The sequence below is a fragment of the Perkinsus marinus genome, assembly GCF_000006405.1.
Source record: "Perkinsus marinus ATCC 50983 genomic scaffold scf_1104296938744, whole genome shotgun sequence".
NCBI classification, from domain to species: domain Eukaryota; phylum Perkinsozoa; order Perkinsida; family Perkinsidae; genus Perkinsus; species Perkinsus marinus.
Window position 1 is genome coordinate 1 of NW_003213337.1, and position 12552 is coordinate 12552.

A 12552-nucleotide genomic window follows, 5' to 3' on the forward strand; every position below is an offset into this window, starting at 1 on the left:
GCTAGTGGACCCCCAAATAATTTGGGGGTCCACGCGTTGTCCGCCGGCTATATCTGATAGAGACGGGAGAATCGTACGTTCAGTACTACATACAGCTGCAACATGGAAGGAAGATTCTGTCACTACAGTACATAATCTTGAGGAGCTGATAGATTCACTACTCACAGAACAAACTTCAACTGTTGCTGACTTAGCATAATGCAAGGACTTATTCAACAGCGAATGTCTAGTAAGAGCATCAGCTGGATTTTGTGATGTGTCTACTCTCCCGATAAAGATTCTTCTACCAAACTCCATAGGATCGAATAACGTATTTACCATCGCCATATATTTCGCAAGAAATTCTTGGGGCCCAAGAATTAGGGTTTGTCCATTGTGGGAATAATGGCACCTTGTTCCCAATATGGGAAATTTCCCGGAAATTCCGGGAAAAATTGCGGGAAATTTCCCATATTGGAAAAAATGGGAAAAAATGTTTTTTCCCTGATAAGAGGATCTACTGGCTGGCTTTTTCATCTGATACACTTAGATCAGTAACATACTGAAAGACAACAGTGACATCAGGAATAACATCTGAAAACATACTAACAGTGACATCGACAGACCAGAAACGCCTTCAAAGTCGAGGTCATGAACATACTGTTCCTTCCGAACTACGATGATGAAGAAATCGTCATATCAATAGTTACAACTTGTACACAACAGGGTACATTGTAACTTACAAGAATGGCGATCAATAGTGACAAATACCATAGAACTTGCTACCCGTTGCTGTCTATTGTCATAGAACAGGGTGTCCTTATCCTAATGCTGCTCTCGTAGTCTCCAAGGGCAGCGGCCATGCCGTACTTACCCTAGATATGACTTCTCACTAATTGTTCCAATTATTACTATCGATCGATTGGTGTGGCGCGCGCTTTCCATTACAATTAGCTATTCACATAGGTTTACCCGGCTCCCTTCCTCCCCGGCGTTGGGTCGTAGGCCGGAGGATGGCACTAAACACATGTGATCCTCGGCCAATGTGATGGGGCCAACCTCACACGGAACGTGAGGTGCCACACCACATCGCCAGGGTGGGCGGGAGGTTGGAAAAGGGACGACAAATAACTGAGGCGAAGGTGGGATGTAACCCAACATCCTAGAAGAACTTTGAATCACTGCTAAATAACGCTAGGTGTTGTGTCGACACAACGTGTCTGTCCCTTCACACACGCCGGTGACCGTCGTCGACTCGGCGACGCCGAGTAAACTGGCCCAACGAGTTGACCTCGATTATTCAAATAATCAGTGGATAGTCTATACGTATGATGAGATCCTTATCCTAACTAATCTCGAGGTTTTTGAGTGAAGATTCAGGGCATTGATTATCTGCGTTAGGGACTTCGTTCTTAGCTTTTTGAATCGCTACGTCTATCGCTCATGATGGACGGTCCATCGAAGGGAGAGTTTAAGCCCGATGGTTTCTACCAGCTGTGTTATACCCCTGATGGATGGAAGTGCATATGCCACTTTTGCCAACGTCTACTCGAAGCGTTTGGCATTTGGAACAGCTGGAAGGCACGACAACATCTCAGGCTGAGATTCTCAGCAGGCATCATCTTCATTTGGTCACGGCCAACTGGCCCTCAGCAATGTCCCAACTCAACACTGAAATCGTATATATCGAAGTTTTGGACTCCTAAACCGTTGGATAACTAAAACTGAGTCGGATTTCGTGAGAGTAATGTTCGATAATAAGCGCGCTATAGAGAGACTTGTGGAGAAGCGCGCGCCCAGGGTGGGAAAAATCGCTCACACGGCTGGAACACTGCTTTTGCACTTTACTATGGACATTTAAGAACACTGGGATAAACATGATCGCTTTATGAGTATGACCCGTAGTTTACACTGCTCAGGGAGAGAAAAACGAGGTGTTTTCGCATTTTTCCCAAGGGAAAAACTGGCAGTTTTTCCGGGAACGGAAAAGTGGGAAATTTCCCAAGGGAAACTTTTCCCATTTTCCCAATGGACAAACCCTACATTATCCACGTGGAAATACAATCGAGAAAAATATTGATGACCTACGAGCTCTATCCTATGAACTGCTTCGAACGCTCTATACAATATATGAACTTCTAAGCAGACTATAGGTAGATTAGACTCTGAGCTCGAGAAGACAAATACTCGCTTCAGTATGTCTTGGCCTGACTGTCGAAGGATGAACCCACCAGCATACTTGGCCGAGTCGGTGTAAACGTGTAGAGGCTCTTGAAAATCATATTGTATTGGTAGGGTGTAGGACTCATCGGCAGCCAAGGCAAGTTTAAGTCACACAGTGGCATACCTATGCCACTCTTAAACCGCCTGGTTACTGTGTGACACACAGTAACCAGGGCACGTAGCTCTTGTGAACATTTAGTAGACCACTTGTAATGTCGTGCGTGTCGCTCACGTGCAACCAAACCTTGTGCCACATGTCTCAAGGCGTTTACCCAGGGTGGCGTCGTCGGCTGCTCTTCCAAGACTCCCAGTGTACTGAGTAGGTCTGCATATGAACAGGTATCACACGGGGCCTTCTGCTGCAGTTTAGTCAACTTTGCTCGTGGCGTAGCTATCTTCTCCCCATGATCTACAAAATCTAGGCCTAGGACGCGAGCGTCTCCTTCAGTGATACCCTGACGCTTGGTAGGCTTCAAGGAAAGGTCATAGTCTGCACATAGCTCACCAAAGTCTTGTTCGAATCGGGGGCGTGGAAAATCGAAGTATAATAGTAGGTCATTCATAAACGAGTTGAGCTGGAATTCACCGGTCATATTTATATGTTTTTACAGAAGCTATTGTAAGACGCACTCCAAGCATCGTGGGCAGTGAGAAGGTCCATACGGTAGGCACAAAAATTCAGACAGAGTGGGATTTTCGTCGAACGGAGTTATGTTGACAGTATATAGAGAACGATTACTAGGGAGTACCCAGAGATGCATATATGCATCTCGAACATCATTAACCACCAACCGCTTGAAGAATCGATCCTTTTCAATGATCACTGCTATCAGACTCTGAGAAAACGGTGATTTCCGGCCAAAGGCTCGCCGCAGATGTCGGTTCAAGTGGAGGTCGGTGAACACGGGTCTATAACGCCTCGAGTCTCCACCGACAATATACCAGTTTGTGGTTGAAGATGAAGGCCTCAACTCAACTGGTCGTAGTCGGCGTTCCTCTATCCACTGATCGAAACATCTTTTTGCGGCTTCACGCCTGCCGAGTCGGCATTTTTGAGAGCTGGATGTGGTTTCGGACCTTCTAGCTGCTCAGCTCGACTAGGCCACTTCACCAGAGTTGGGTTGATACCCACATAGAACCGAAATCTAGAGTCGACAGCAGTGTCACCGTGAGGCTTGGCAGGTACAATATATATATCATTGTTGTCTAGAACCACCTCATCCACTGACCAACCATCCGGTAGAGCCTTCCAAGTATCTTGTTCAACCTGTTGGACATTAGCTGTAGCTACCACCGGATACAGTGGCGACAGCTTCGGTTTGGTGTTAAAGCTGATACTGAGCTTACTTGCTGTCAACACGTCTCTGCCAAGGATAACCGGGTAGATGAGACTAGACGAAGCAATGTAGAACTTATGCTTGACCGTGGTATCTCCAATTTGGATCGATAGTATCACTGATCCGATAGTCGAGAGGGACCCTTTTGTCGCTGTTGTGCATCTCAGAGAATCTGACCTATCAACTTCAATGCTCACTGGTAAACTTGCCAGTGTGGGTACATCAATAAGGGATACACTCTATCCACTACCGATGAGACTTACGGCTTTGATCACCGAGTGAGATACATGAAATTTGACCTCTACCGTGCAGGAGTCGGGAGTAGGTCTTGAAGAACAACCGGCTGACTGGATAGATACGGCTTGAATAGTGGGCCTACATGACTGTGTAGCCGAAGCAAAGTCACGGCCTTCTAGTTTTTTGAGGCCTGTTGACTCTTCGACTGTAGGGCTCGAGCTTTGGTTCGACATTGATCTTCAATATGATTCTTCTTCAGACAGTAGGTGCAGAATACCGAAGGTCGATTGATATCAGCTGTGTCAGATGGGGAGCCTTCTTGATATCGTAACTTCTTCCTCGGAATAGCTTCACCTTTGTCACGCTTCTTTTTGAAGCAGTCAGTTTCCACATGACCGGGTCTTCTACAATAAATTACTGTATTATTGTCAATAATCGCACCTCTTAGTTGCCTCCCCAATGGCATTCACTAGGTGAGGTACCAAAGGCGGTGTAGGACCAACCTGCGTAGTAGAAGTCGATGAAACCGTTTCCGCTCGGAAAGCCGGATAGTTGACAGAATCGCCGTCCACAATTGAGCCATCTCCCTCATATGCGCCTATAGGAAAGCACATTGTCTGCTCTCCCACTGGTCGTAGGGCCGATACTTCTCCAGCAACTTCATGTACCGCCTCAGGGAAGGGGCCAGAGAGTATAAACTGAGCCTTCTCCAGAGCAGCTTGCAACGTTTTAGGATTGGCATTTCTCACCTTCCTAGTTAAGGCGGAAGAGTGCCCTCGTAACCCACGTATAAAAGCTGTCAGAATTACCGGCTTGAGTTGATCAGAAGACATATCTGGATATGCTCTGTGAGCAAAACTTTTTATGTCATTCTGATAGGTCAATAGGGTCTCAGTACCAGTATCGAGTACTCGTTGATAAAGCTCTTCACTACTCTGCATTTGCGAGGCTACGTTCAGCTTTTTAGTCAGATTAGTAGTTAAATGGGGCATAGTATCCTTCTCACCAGGAGCCAGTTCATCATATAATATCCGAGCGTCTCCTCTCAATAAGGGGGATAGATGACGTAGTTTAGCGTTCTCATCCTACTCATTAGCTGTCGGACAGGCCTTGAACTTGTGAACCCACTGTTCAAAATCGAGCACGCTGGTGAGGGGGTCGAAACTCTGGGAGAGCAAAGTAAAGACTCGGATCCATCTTCTTGAACAAGGAGCCGCTACTGCAGTATTCTACTCAACGACTAGAGCAGAATGGGATAGATAGAAAAGGCAGATATATACAGATGAGTAAGAAGCGATACATTAGCTTAGAGACAAGGCTATGTAGCTATTTACTAAAGATTGTGTATTGGGACAGTGCACTTCTGAATAGGGCTGCAAATGAAAAGGCTTAATTTAAATGAGTCGTGGAAATTGGCTGGTTATCCTGACTTCTGAAGTCATAAGAAACATCATTATGAGGACACCTAGGACGCTCAGAATACGGCACACTGACCCACTCAAAGTGGTCTACTTGTTACAGTACATACCCGCCGGATATGTACCGTAACAAGGAGATCAGGTATACCGGTCTAACTGTTAATTACAGGTACCCGGTAATTTCTTGCCGGGTATTACCCGGTAAGAAATTTTAGTAATAACTGTCATATTTTCTGATATGGTAGGTGATGACTCGTAGACTACCTGCAAATCGACTTCTTCGATCATGAAATTGTAGGCCTTGCTCGCCAAACTGAAATACTCACTCGAATCGCGTCGCTGAATTGACTTCCTTATTCGTTAATATATTGCATTTCTGTAAACCCATTCACTAAACTAGCGTTCTCACTCCTGTGTGTAGGTTCCTTATCCGCGGACACTGTCCGTCGGACGTAGTGGCTCTATTCGCCGAATAGATTTCGGGATGGTTCACATGGAACACGACAATGCGATCTGTGAAGAGCCTGTGAGCTTTGCCAACAAGAACATTGATAACTACACGCTATAAATCCACCATAGCGCGTACAGCACATATCAGCTGGGATCAGGAAGTATGCTAAAGCTTTGACAACAAGAACATTAAAAGCTATACGCTATAAATCCACCATAGCGCGTACATCACATATCAGCTGGGATCAGAAAGTATGCAAAAGCTTTGACAACAAGAACATTAAAAGCTATACGCTATAAATCCACCATAGCGCGTACAGCACATATCAGCTGGGATCAGAAAGTATGCAAAAGCTTTGACAACAAGAACATTAAAAGCTATACGCTATAAATCCACCATATCGCGTACAGCACATATCAGCTCGGACCAGAAAGAATGCAGAAGCTTTGACAACAAGAACATACATTAATAACTACACGCTATAAATCCACCATGGCGCGTACAGAACATATCAGCTCAGACTAGAAAGTATGCAGAAGCTTTGACAAATGTCAGCAACAAGCCTAGCAAGCCTTGTTGCACGCATATACTAGAGGCCAGCAGAAGGGCAGAATAAAGTCAACTTTCTCGCACACTCTGCACATCTCACAGAGATCGTCAAGGTTGTTAGGCAAGATTTGTTTGAGGTCAAATTCGGACACATGACCGCCATTATCGGCCTGCATATCCATCATGATGTTGGACTTGATCTTCCCCGTACCAGCCAGGTGGGCATCACCGTTAACAACACCCAAGATGAGCAGGATAGTCAAAATGGTGGGTAACTTCATATGAGATTACTGTGATGAAGATGGAATGCCTTGAACACTTAAGAAATAGTGACAATGACAGCCTAGCATCGTGTTCAACACAACAAAAAATGTGTAGAGGATCCACACCAGAACTTGGGTCTGCGTGCGGAAGTAACACGCAGACGCACACGGCAAGTGGCTCGAGTTGTCCCGCATTGTGCGGCTTACACAAATTATACACGTACAGAGGTACCCGATCTCGCTGGTCAGTGGGTGCACGTCCTTACCAATCATAATATCAGGAATTGTCAAGCGCTCGGTGTTGGGCACCTTCGCCCAAAGGTTCAACATATGCTGTAATGGCATAAGCACGCGCCAGGGTTGGAGGCCCCTGGAAGAGCGTGCCCAAACCTTTTACGCAATTATGCAGGCGCGACCTGCCTTCTGAATAGGGCTGCAAATGAAAAGGCTTAATTCAAATGATCCGTGGAAAAAGGCTGGTTATCCCTGTACACATAGAACTTTACGCTATTGATTGCCCTCTCAAGCATGGTTGAAACGGAAATTCTGTGACCACTGGTCACTGACCAGAGATTGGTCTTCAAATGTTTGAACTCACGTGGTGCTGCGTGAGTATGGCGCGCGCTAAAGTAATATCAGAGCAGTTTTATGGTTGTTATATGGCATGTTACGTAAGGAAGTGCAGGATTTACACCGTATTATTATGCCTAGGCCCAAGCGTCTTGCGAGGAAGAGGTAGTCATGCCAAAATTGTCACAAATGGTCGATTTCCAGCCCATGTGGAGCTTGTTGTCAATCGATGAATCTGAAGGGGTTGGAACGTATAGAAAATATGAAAAGTATCAGTTATAGGATTAATGAGATTCTCATTATGAGAGGCGCGGTTTTTAGATCATTCATCATTGACTCCGAAGTTGAGTCGTGATGTAGCGCGATATATATGTGGGTTGTGTCATCGAGAGACTACAGCGTATTACTCTTTGAGATTTCATTCGGTGCAAAGGAGCATGGTTAAGAGAGTCAAGCATGGAAAACTGAGTCAGGGTGGTTCACAGGGAGAAGTATTACTGTGTGGAGAATGTTTTGAGTATTCGGTGGATGGATGCTCTTGTTGGCGAGCTGCGTGGCCTGCTGTATTGTATGATTTGATATCATGTAAATGTCACTTGAATATGATTTCTTTTCAAATACTTCATAGTTGATCGTCAGTATTGTCATTATTGAACAGTATTGAACAACATCGGTCGTGTTTTATCGATTTTACATATATTGTGAAGGAGAATCCGTTCCCGAGTAATAAGCAGTTCATTTCTGATTTCATAACAACCATTGATTACCATACTGTTGCCCGGGTGCGATTCCCGTATGGATGTCATATCCGAAGTATTGTAGGGTGTGATAGTATGGCCTGAACTGAACTGTGCAGAACGGATGCATACCGTTTAATCATTTGATAAATTTTATCGAATGCCAATTTCTAGCGTTTAGCGCGAATGGTAGTGTATATCTCACTGGTATGCGGCCTGACTGGTTGATTCAGTAGATGTCATTAAGTTACGTGAAGAAGCAAGATGCAAGACAAAAGAAGCATATTACTTTCCGTATGTGCATTCATAGACTTAGGGATACTGCATTGACAATGGTATATTGCGTTTTATGAGAAAGCTGTGTATGGGTTGTCGGGCTCAAATACATTTGATAGATCGTTTATGCGAAAGATAGGAGGTCAAACTTGTATTCACTGCGCAGTTCATAGATTGTTACTGGTTAAAGAGTATTTTCCTGCTTGAACTTACTGTTCATATGAGAACTGTAGTGATCGTCGGTATAAAGCCTTTCTGTCATGTCCACATGTTTGTGAGTGTTCGGTTGCCATATGTAAGGATGTGTATAACTTGTTGTATAACTGTGATTACCCACTTTATTTGAATGCTAGGTACCGTACTTTTGTAACACATGCTGTGCATCAAATACCGCTGAGAAGATCTGAAGATAGAAAATCACGTTGCTCGTCTCTGTATGATGAAGAGATCAGTTCAGAATGTTCAGATAGTGATATGCCTGGATTATTTTATGAGGATGATTCTGTCTTCGATTCGTCTGTCGATTCGAACGTACTCATTTCCAATTCTATAGATCGAGTACCTGCTACGAGTTGTGGTGAATCACCACTGGCGATAGTGTATCTTTGTGGCATGATCTTCCGTTTTCGGGGATGTTTCTCATGGATAATATATGTCACTTGCTAGAGATAAAAATCACTGCACCAATTTTGAATCGTGCTTCTCAACGATTCTTTCAGTCACTTACCTCACAGAGTCAGTCATCCACGGTGGCCGTTCTTTCATTCTTTCCTTCAGAAAGGCTATTATTCCTGAAGGAAAGAATGCCTAGTGTTCCCTGAAAAAATAGAAAAAATGGACATTTTGGAGGAAATTGGGGAGAAAAAATCTAGAAAAGAGGCGAAAAATGAAGAGCGAGATGTGATTGATCACTAATCAATGATTAGAGGCATAGAGATGTGCCGTACTTCTGACAAAAATATATCTGAAACACTCGGGAGATTTAGATACTGGTAAGGACGGAATCGATGAATCTCGCCGTTGGTTCTTAGGTGCGCAGGAGTGTTCATAGAAAAATTCGCAAGGTCATGCTTCGAAGGAAATACAACTCATGAATCATGAGTCATCATGAGATCCACGAATTGGACGAACTGGAAAACTCAACAGCGCCTACGAGTCCCGTGTGCGTTGTTGATTAGAGCAATTACTCGATCAGAATTGAGCGAATCAGTGGATGAGCTACAGTCAGTAACGCGAGATTACTACTTACTAGAATTGTGCAAATTAGTGGACATCCAGAGTCGCCATTGGTGACTCACCAATGTGAGAAATACTAATCACCAGAATCGCGCAAATTAGCGCGCAAGCTAGGGTCACCAACGCGAGAATAGGTTCTCAAATTGAAAATGTCAATACAGGAATCCTAAGCTCGTCTTTCCTCAGCATACTCCGAAGTTGATAAATCCTATAGTAGTCACTCTTAGTCTTCAGGTCATCATATAGAATCTCGTAGGCTTTGCAGTTCTTCTTCCTCGGATAAGGTATTATCTATCCCCCTCCCCATACCATTCACCTTCATATATATACATATTACTGCAGGTGACGCCATCGGGGAATAATGCGAAGAACTTGTGGGTCGATGAACCCACAAGTTCATCGAAGTTCATCAACTTGATGGGACTGTTAAGGTCGATGAACGTTTCACTTGCGATTCGACGAGACACACTCATATAATCTACCATTTCGGACGTGTATAATTCCGTCTCCACAAAAAGATGTTCTCCATATAGGCGAAATTGATTCCTTCGATCATGAAACTGCGGGCCTTGTTCACGAACCCTTATTTGAACCGAGTCGCTAGATAGACTTCATTATCCGTTACGATATTAACTGATTATGTTGCACCTCAGTAAACCTAGTCACTTAGCTAGTGTCCTTACTCCTGTGAGTAGGTTCCTTGTCCGCGGACGTAGTGGCCCTATTCGTCAAAAAGATTTCTGAATGGATTAGACGGAACACGACAATGCGATCTGAGAAGCGCCTGTAAGATTTGACAACAAGAACATTTAAAGCTATACACAATAAATCTACCATAGCGCGTCCAGCACATATCAGCTGGTGCAAGAAGGTATAGAGAGAGATTGAACGGCAGTCTAAGCATCTCGTGAGCAGATGCATGCTCAGCAACATCGTGTCGTACAATCTGGAAGATTGCCGTGACCAGAGATAGCATCCTGGAACACGGCCACAAAACTGTCTCTTGCATCAGATGACATTCTTGAGCCGACGCCACTAACGATTCAGCTAAAGAAATGAAAATCGGTTGGATTGGCCGATTATGTCAAAATATAAAGGAGAGAGTACTTTTGGCTGGTTGGACAGCCGAAGGCAATGTCAACAAGACATCGAACGTCAGCAACAACGCTCGCAGTTATCGCCACAAGCGAGGCCTAAAGGCCAGCAGATGGGCGGGATAAACTCAAGTCCCTGGCAGGTTGAACACACTACACATGAAGCCGGATCTCCGAGGTTGTTAGGCGAGCTCTGTTTAAGTATGAATTCGGACACATGACCGCCATTATCGACCTGCTTATCCATCATCATCTCGGAGAAGATCTTCCCAGCATCATCTACGTGAACATCACCGTTAACAACACCCAAGATGAGCAGGATAGCCAGAATGGAGGGTAACTTCATATGAGCTAAATGTGATGAAGATCGAATTCCTGAGCGCTCAAGAAATACTGACAATGCCAGCCTAGCATCGGCATGTGGCTCGAGTTGCCCCGCATTGTGCGGCCCACACAAATTATGCACGTGCAGAGGCATCTACTCTCACTGGTCAGTGAGCGAACGTCATTTCTAATCATAATGTAAGGAATTGTCAAGCGTTGGTACTCTTGCTAGGAATGGAGACGAGGCTCCTCCTTAGATTAGTATAATCCCACATGAAAATGGGGGCCCTATACCGTCAGAAAGTTATTGCCCAAGGAATGTGTAACACATTATGTGTTATTCCATTCAAGCATTGCCGCATGTGCGGTGAATGTTTCAACACAAGTTTCATCGTGAATCCTCCAGCTACAGGGATTAGGGATTAGTGGCCATAACGGTAGCTAACAATTAGTGGCAATGTTGCTTGCTGTCTGTGGCTGTCATGCACGAACGTCTCACGTGTGGCTGCGCACAATAGGTACACAACCCTCACTTGCATCACGAACAGACGGCAACGGCAGAACCACAAACACAAAATCTGATTTTGTGATACTGATGAGCGCAATCGTCAAAACTTTCGAAGTCTGTCCTATCAGGCCAGCCCAGCTGATGACGGAGCTCATTTGTCAGGCCCCTGGGAAAAGCAGTGGAGCTGCGAGTCTTATCTCCGTATTAAGAAGGAAGCTGATAGCGGTATGCTTAGCTTACAAAGCTATGAGCAAACTGAAAACGCTCAATGAGAGTTCGCCTACCTTATCTGGTTGGCGGAAGACCAACAGTACTGTAGCGTGAGTGAAATACCGCGTAAGGAGGGTTGCCCTCGATACAGACAAGTAACACAATCGAAATGCGCGCGCCCATCTAACGGTTTCGGGTGCTCCAGAGCTATGATCGAACGCTAAGCTTTCATGAATCAGGCCATGAGTGGCTACCAACGCAGTTTGGGTACGGCCATAGTGGTCGATAGGTCTCCTCGACGGGCTAGAATTTTTTTCAATTTAAAATAGTTCCTTGAGTACGGCGATGCCTTCATATTGATCCCAGGAACATGATAGGACCGGACAGCTGTGTCCGGCTTCGTAAACATGAAACCCGAACACGAGCCTTGTGACTCTATGGCGAGTTAGTTTCGGTTTTCCATGTCATAGCGCCAGTGAGTTTGAGACTGCTGTAGGTCTTGGATGGTCAAACTAGGAGATAATACTCACTTGTGTGACCATAGTTTGTGAATATGGGACCCTTCGCCGCCTAATCGTCGGCGACACATGATGTCAAATAAAATGGGTTAAAACGATCGACATCATGTTGTATAGTCTATCTAACCGTCCAATCGGGCCAATTATGGTCATCAAGTGAAAAGCCTGTACTAGTAGTACAGTACTACAGGTGTTCTGGTAGTATACCATCCATACGTCACTGGCGATTGACATCGCCGTACTCAGGGTTGGTAGTGGGTAGGTTAAAATCTCAGAATTCCCTTGTAGACCGATACCTACGGTCATGTTCGCAAGTAGCTCAGCTCTCATTGAAAGCCATAATTCTATTGCGAACTACAATTTTACTCTAGTGATCGATTTCCCATTCATGATTCGCTAAGGTGCTTCAGCGTTACACAATTGTGTCCCAATCTTAGAGCGCGTTGCGTTTGTATGGGCGTGCGCTTGGTGATACCTCCTTCCTGGGATTTCACAGACACTACATTCGTTAACTCATTCCGTTAATCAAGAAATATGTTGGTGTATTCTGGTGTTATCGATCGAACCGTATGTTGTGAGACCGAGATGGTTCCACCCATGAATCAGTCTGAGACTGGCAGTC

General features: G+C 44.8%; 2 protein-coding genes across 2 annotated transcripts; both read right to left on the reverse strand.

The window, feature by feature from the left end:
* Positions 1-6208: 6208 nt before the first annotated feature.
* Pmar_PMAR014480 (hypothetical protein) lies at positions 6209-6475 on the reverse strand (the record flags this gene model as incomplete). Its single annotated transcript, XM_002782631.1, has 1 exon — positions 6209-6475. One exon carries the CDS (start codon positions 6473-6475, stop codon positions 6209-6211), a length of 267 nt encoding a protein of 88 aa, XP_002782677.1.
* A 3550-nt stretch (positions 6476-10025) lies between these two features.
* Pmar_PMAR014481 (hypothetical protein) lies at positions 10026-10252 on the reverse strand (the record flags this gene model as incomplete). Its single annotated transcript, XM_002782632.1, has 2 exons — positions 10026-10060; positions 10111-10252. The coding sequence occupies 2 exons, from the start codon at positions 10250-10252 to the stop codon at positions 10026-10028; spliced, it is 177 nt and encodes a 58-aa protein (XP_002782678.1).
* Between the last annotated feature and the right edge of the window lie 2300 nt (positions 10253-12552).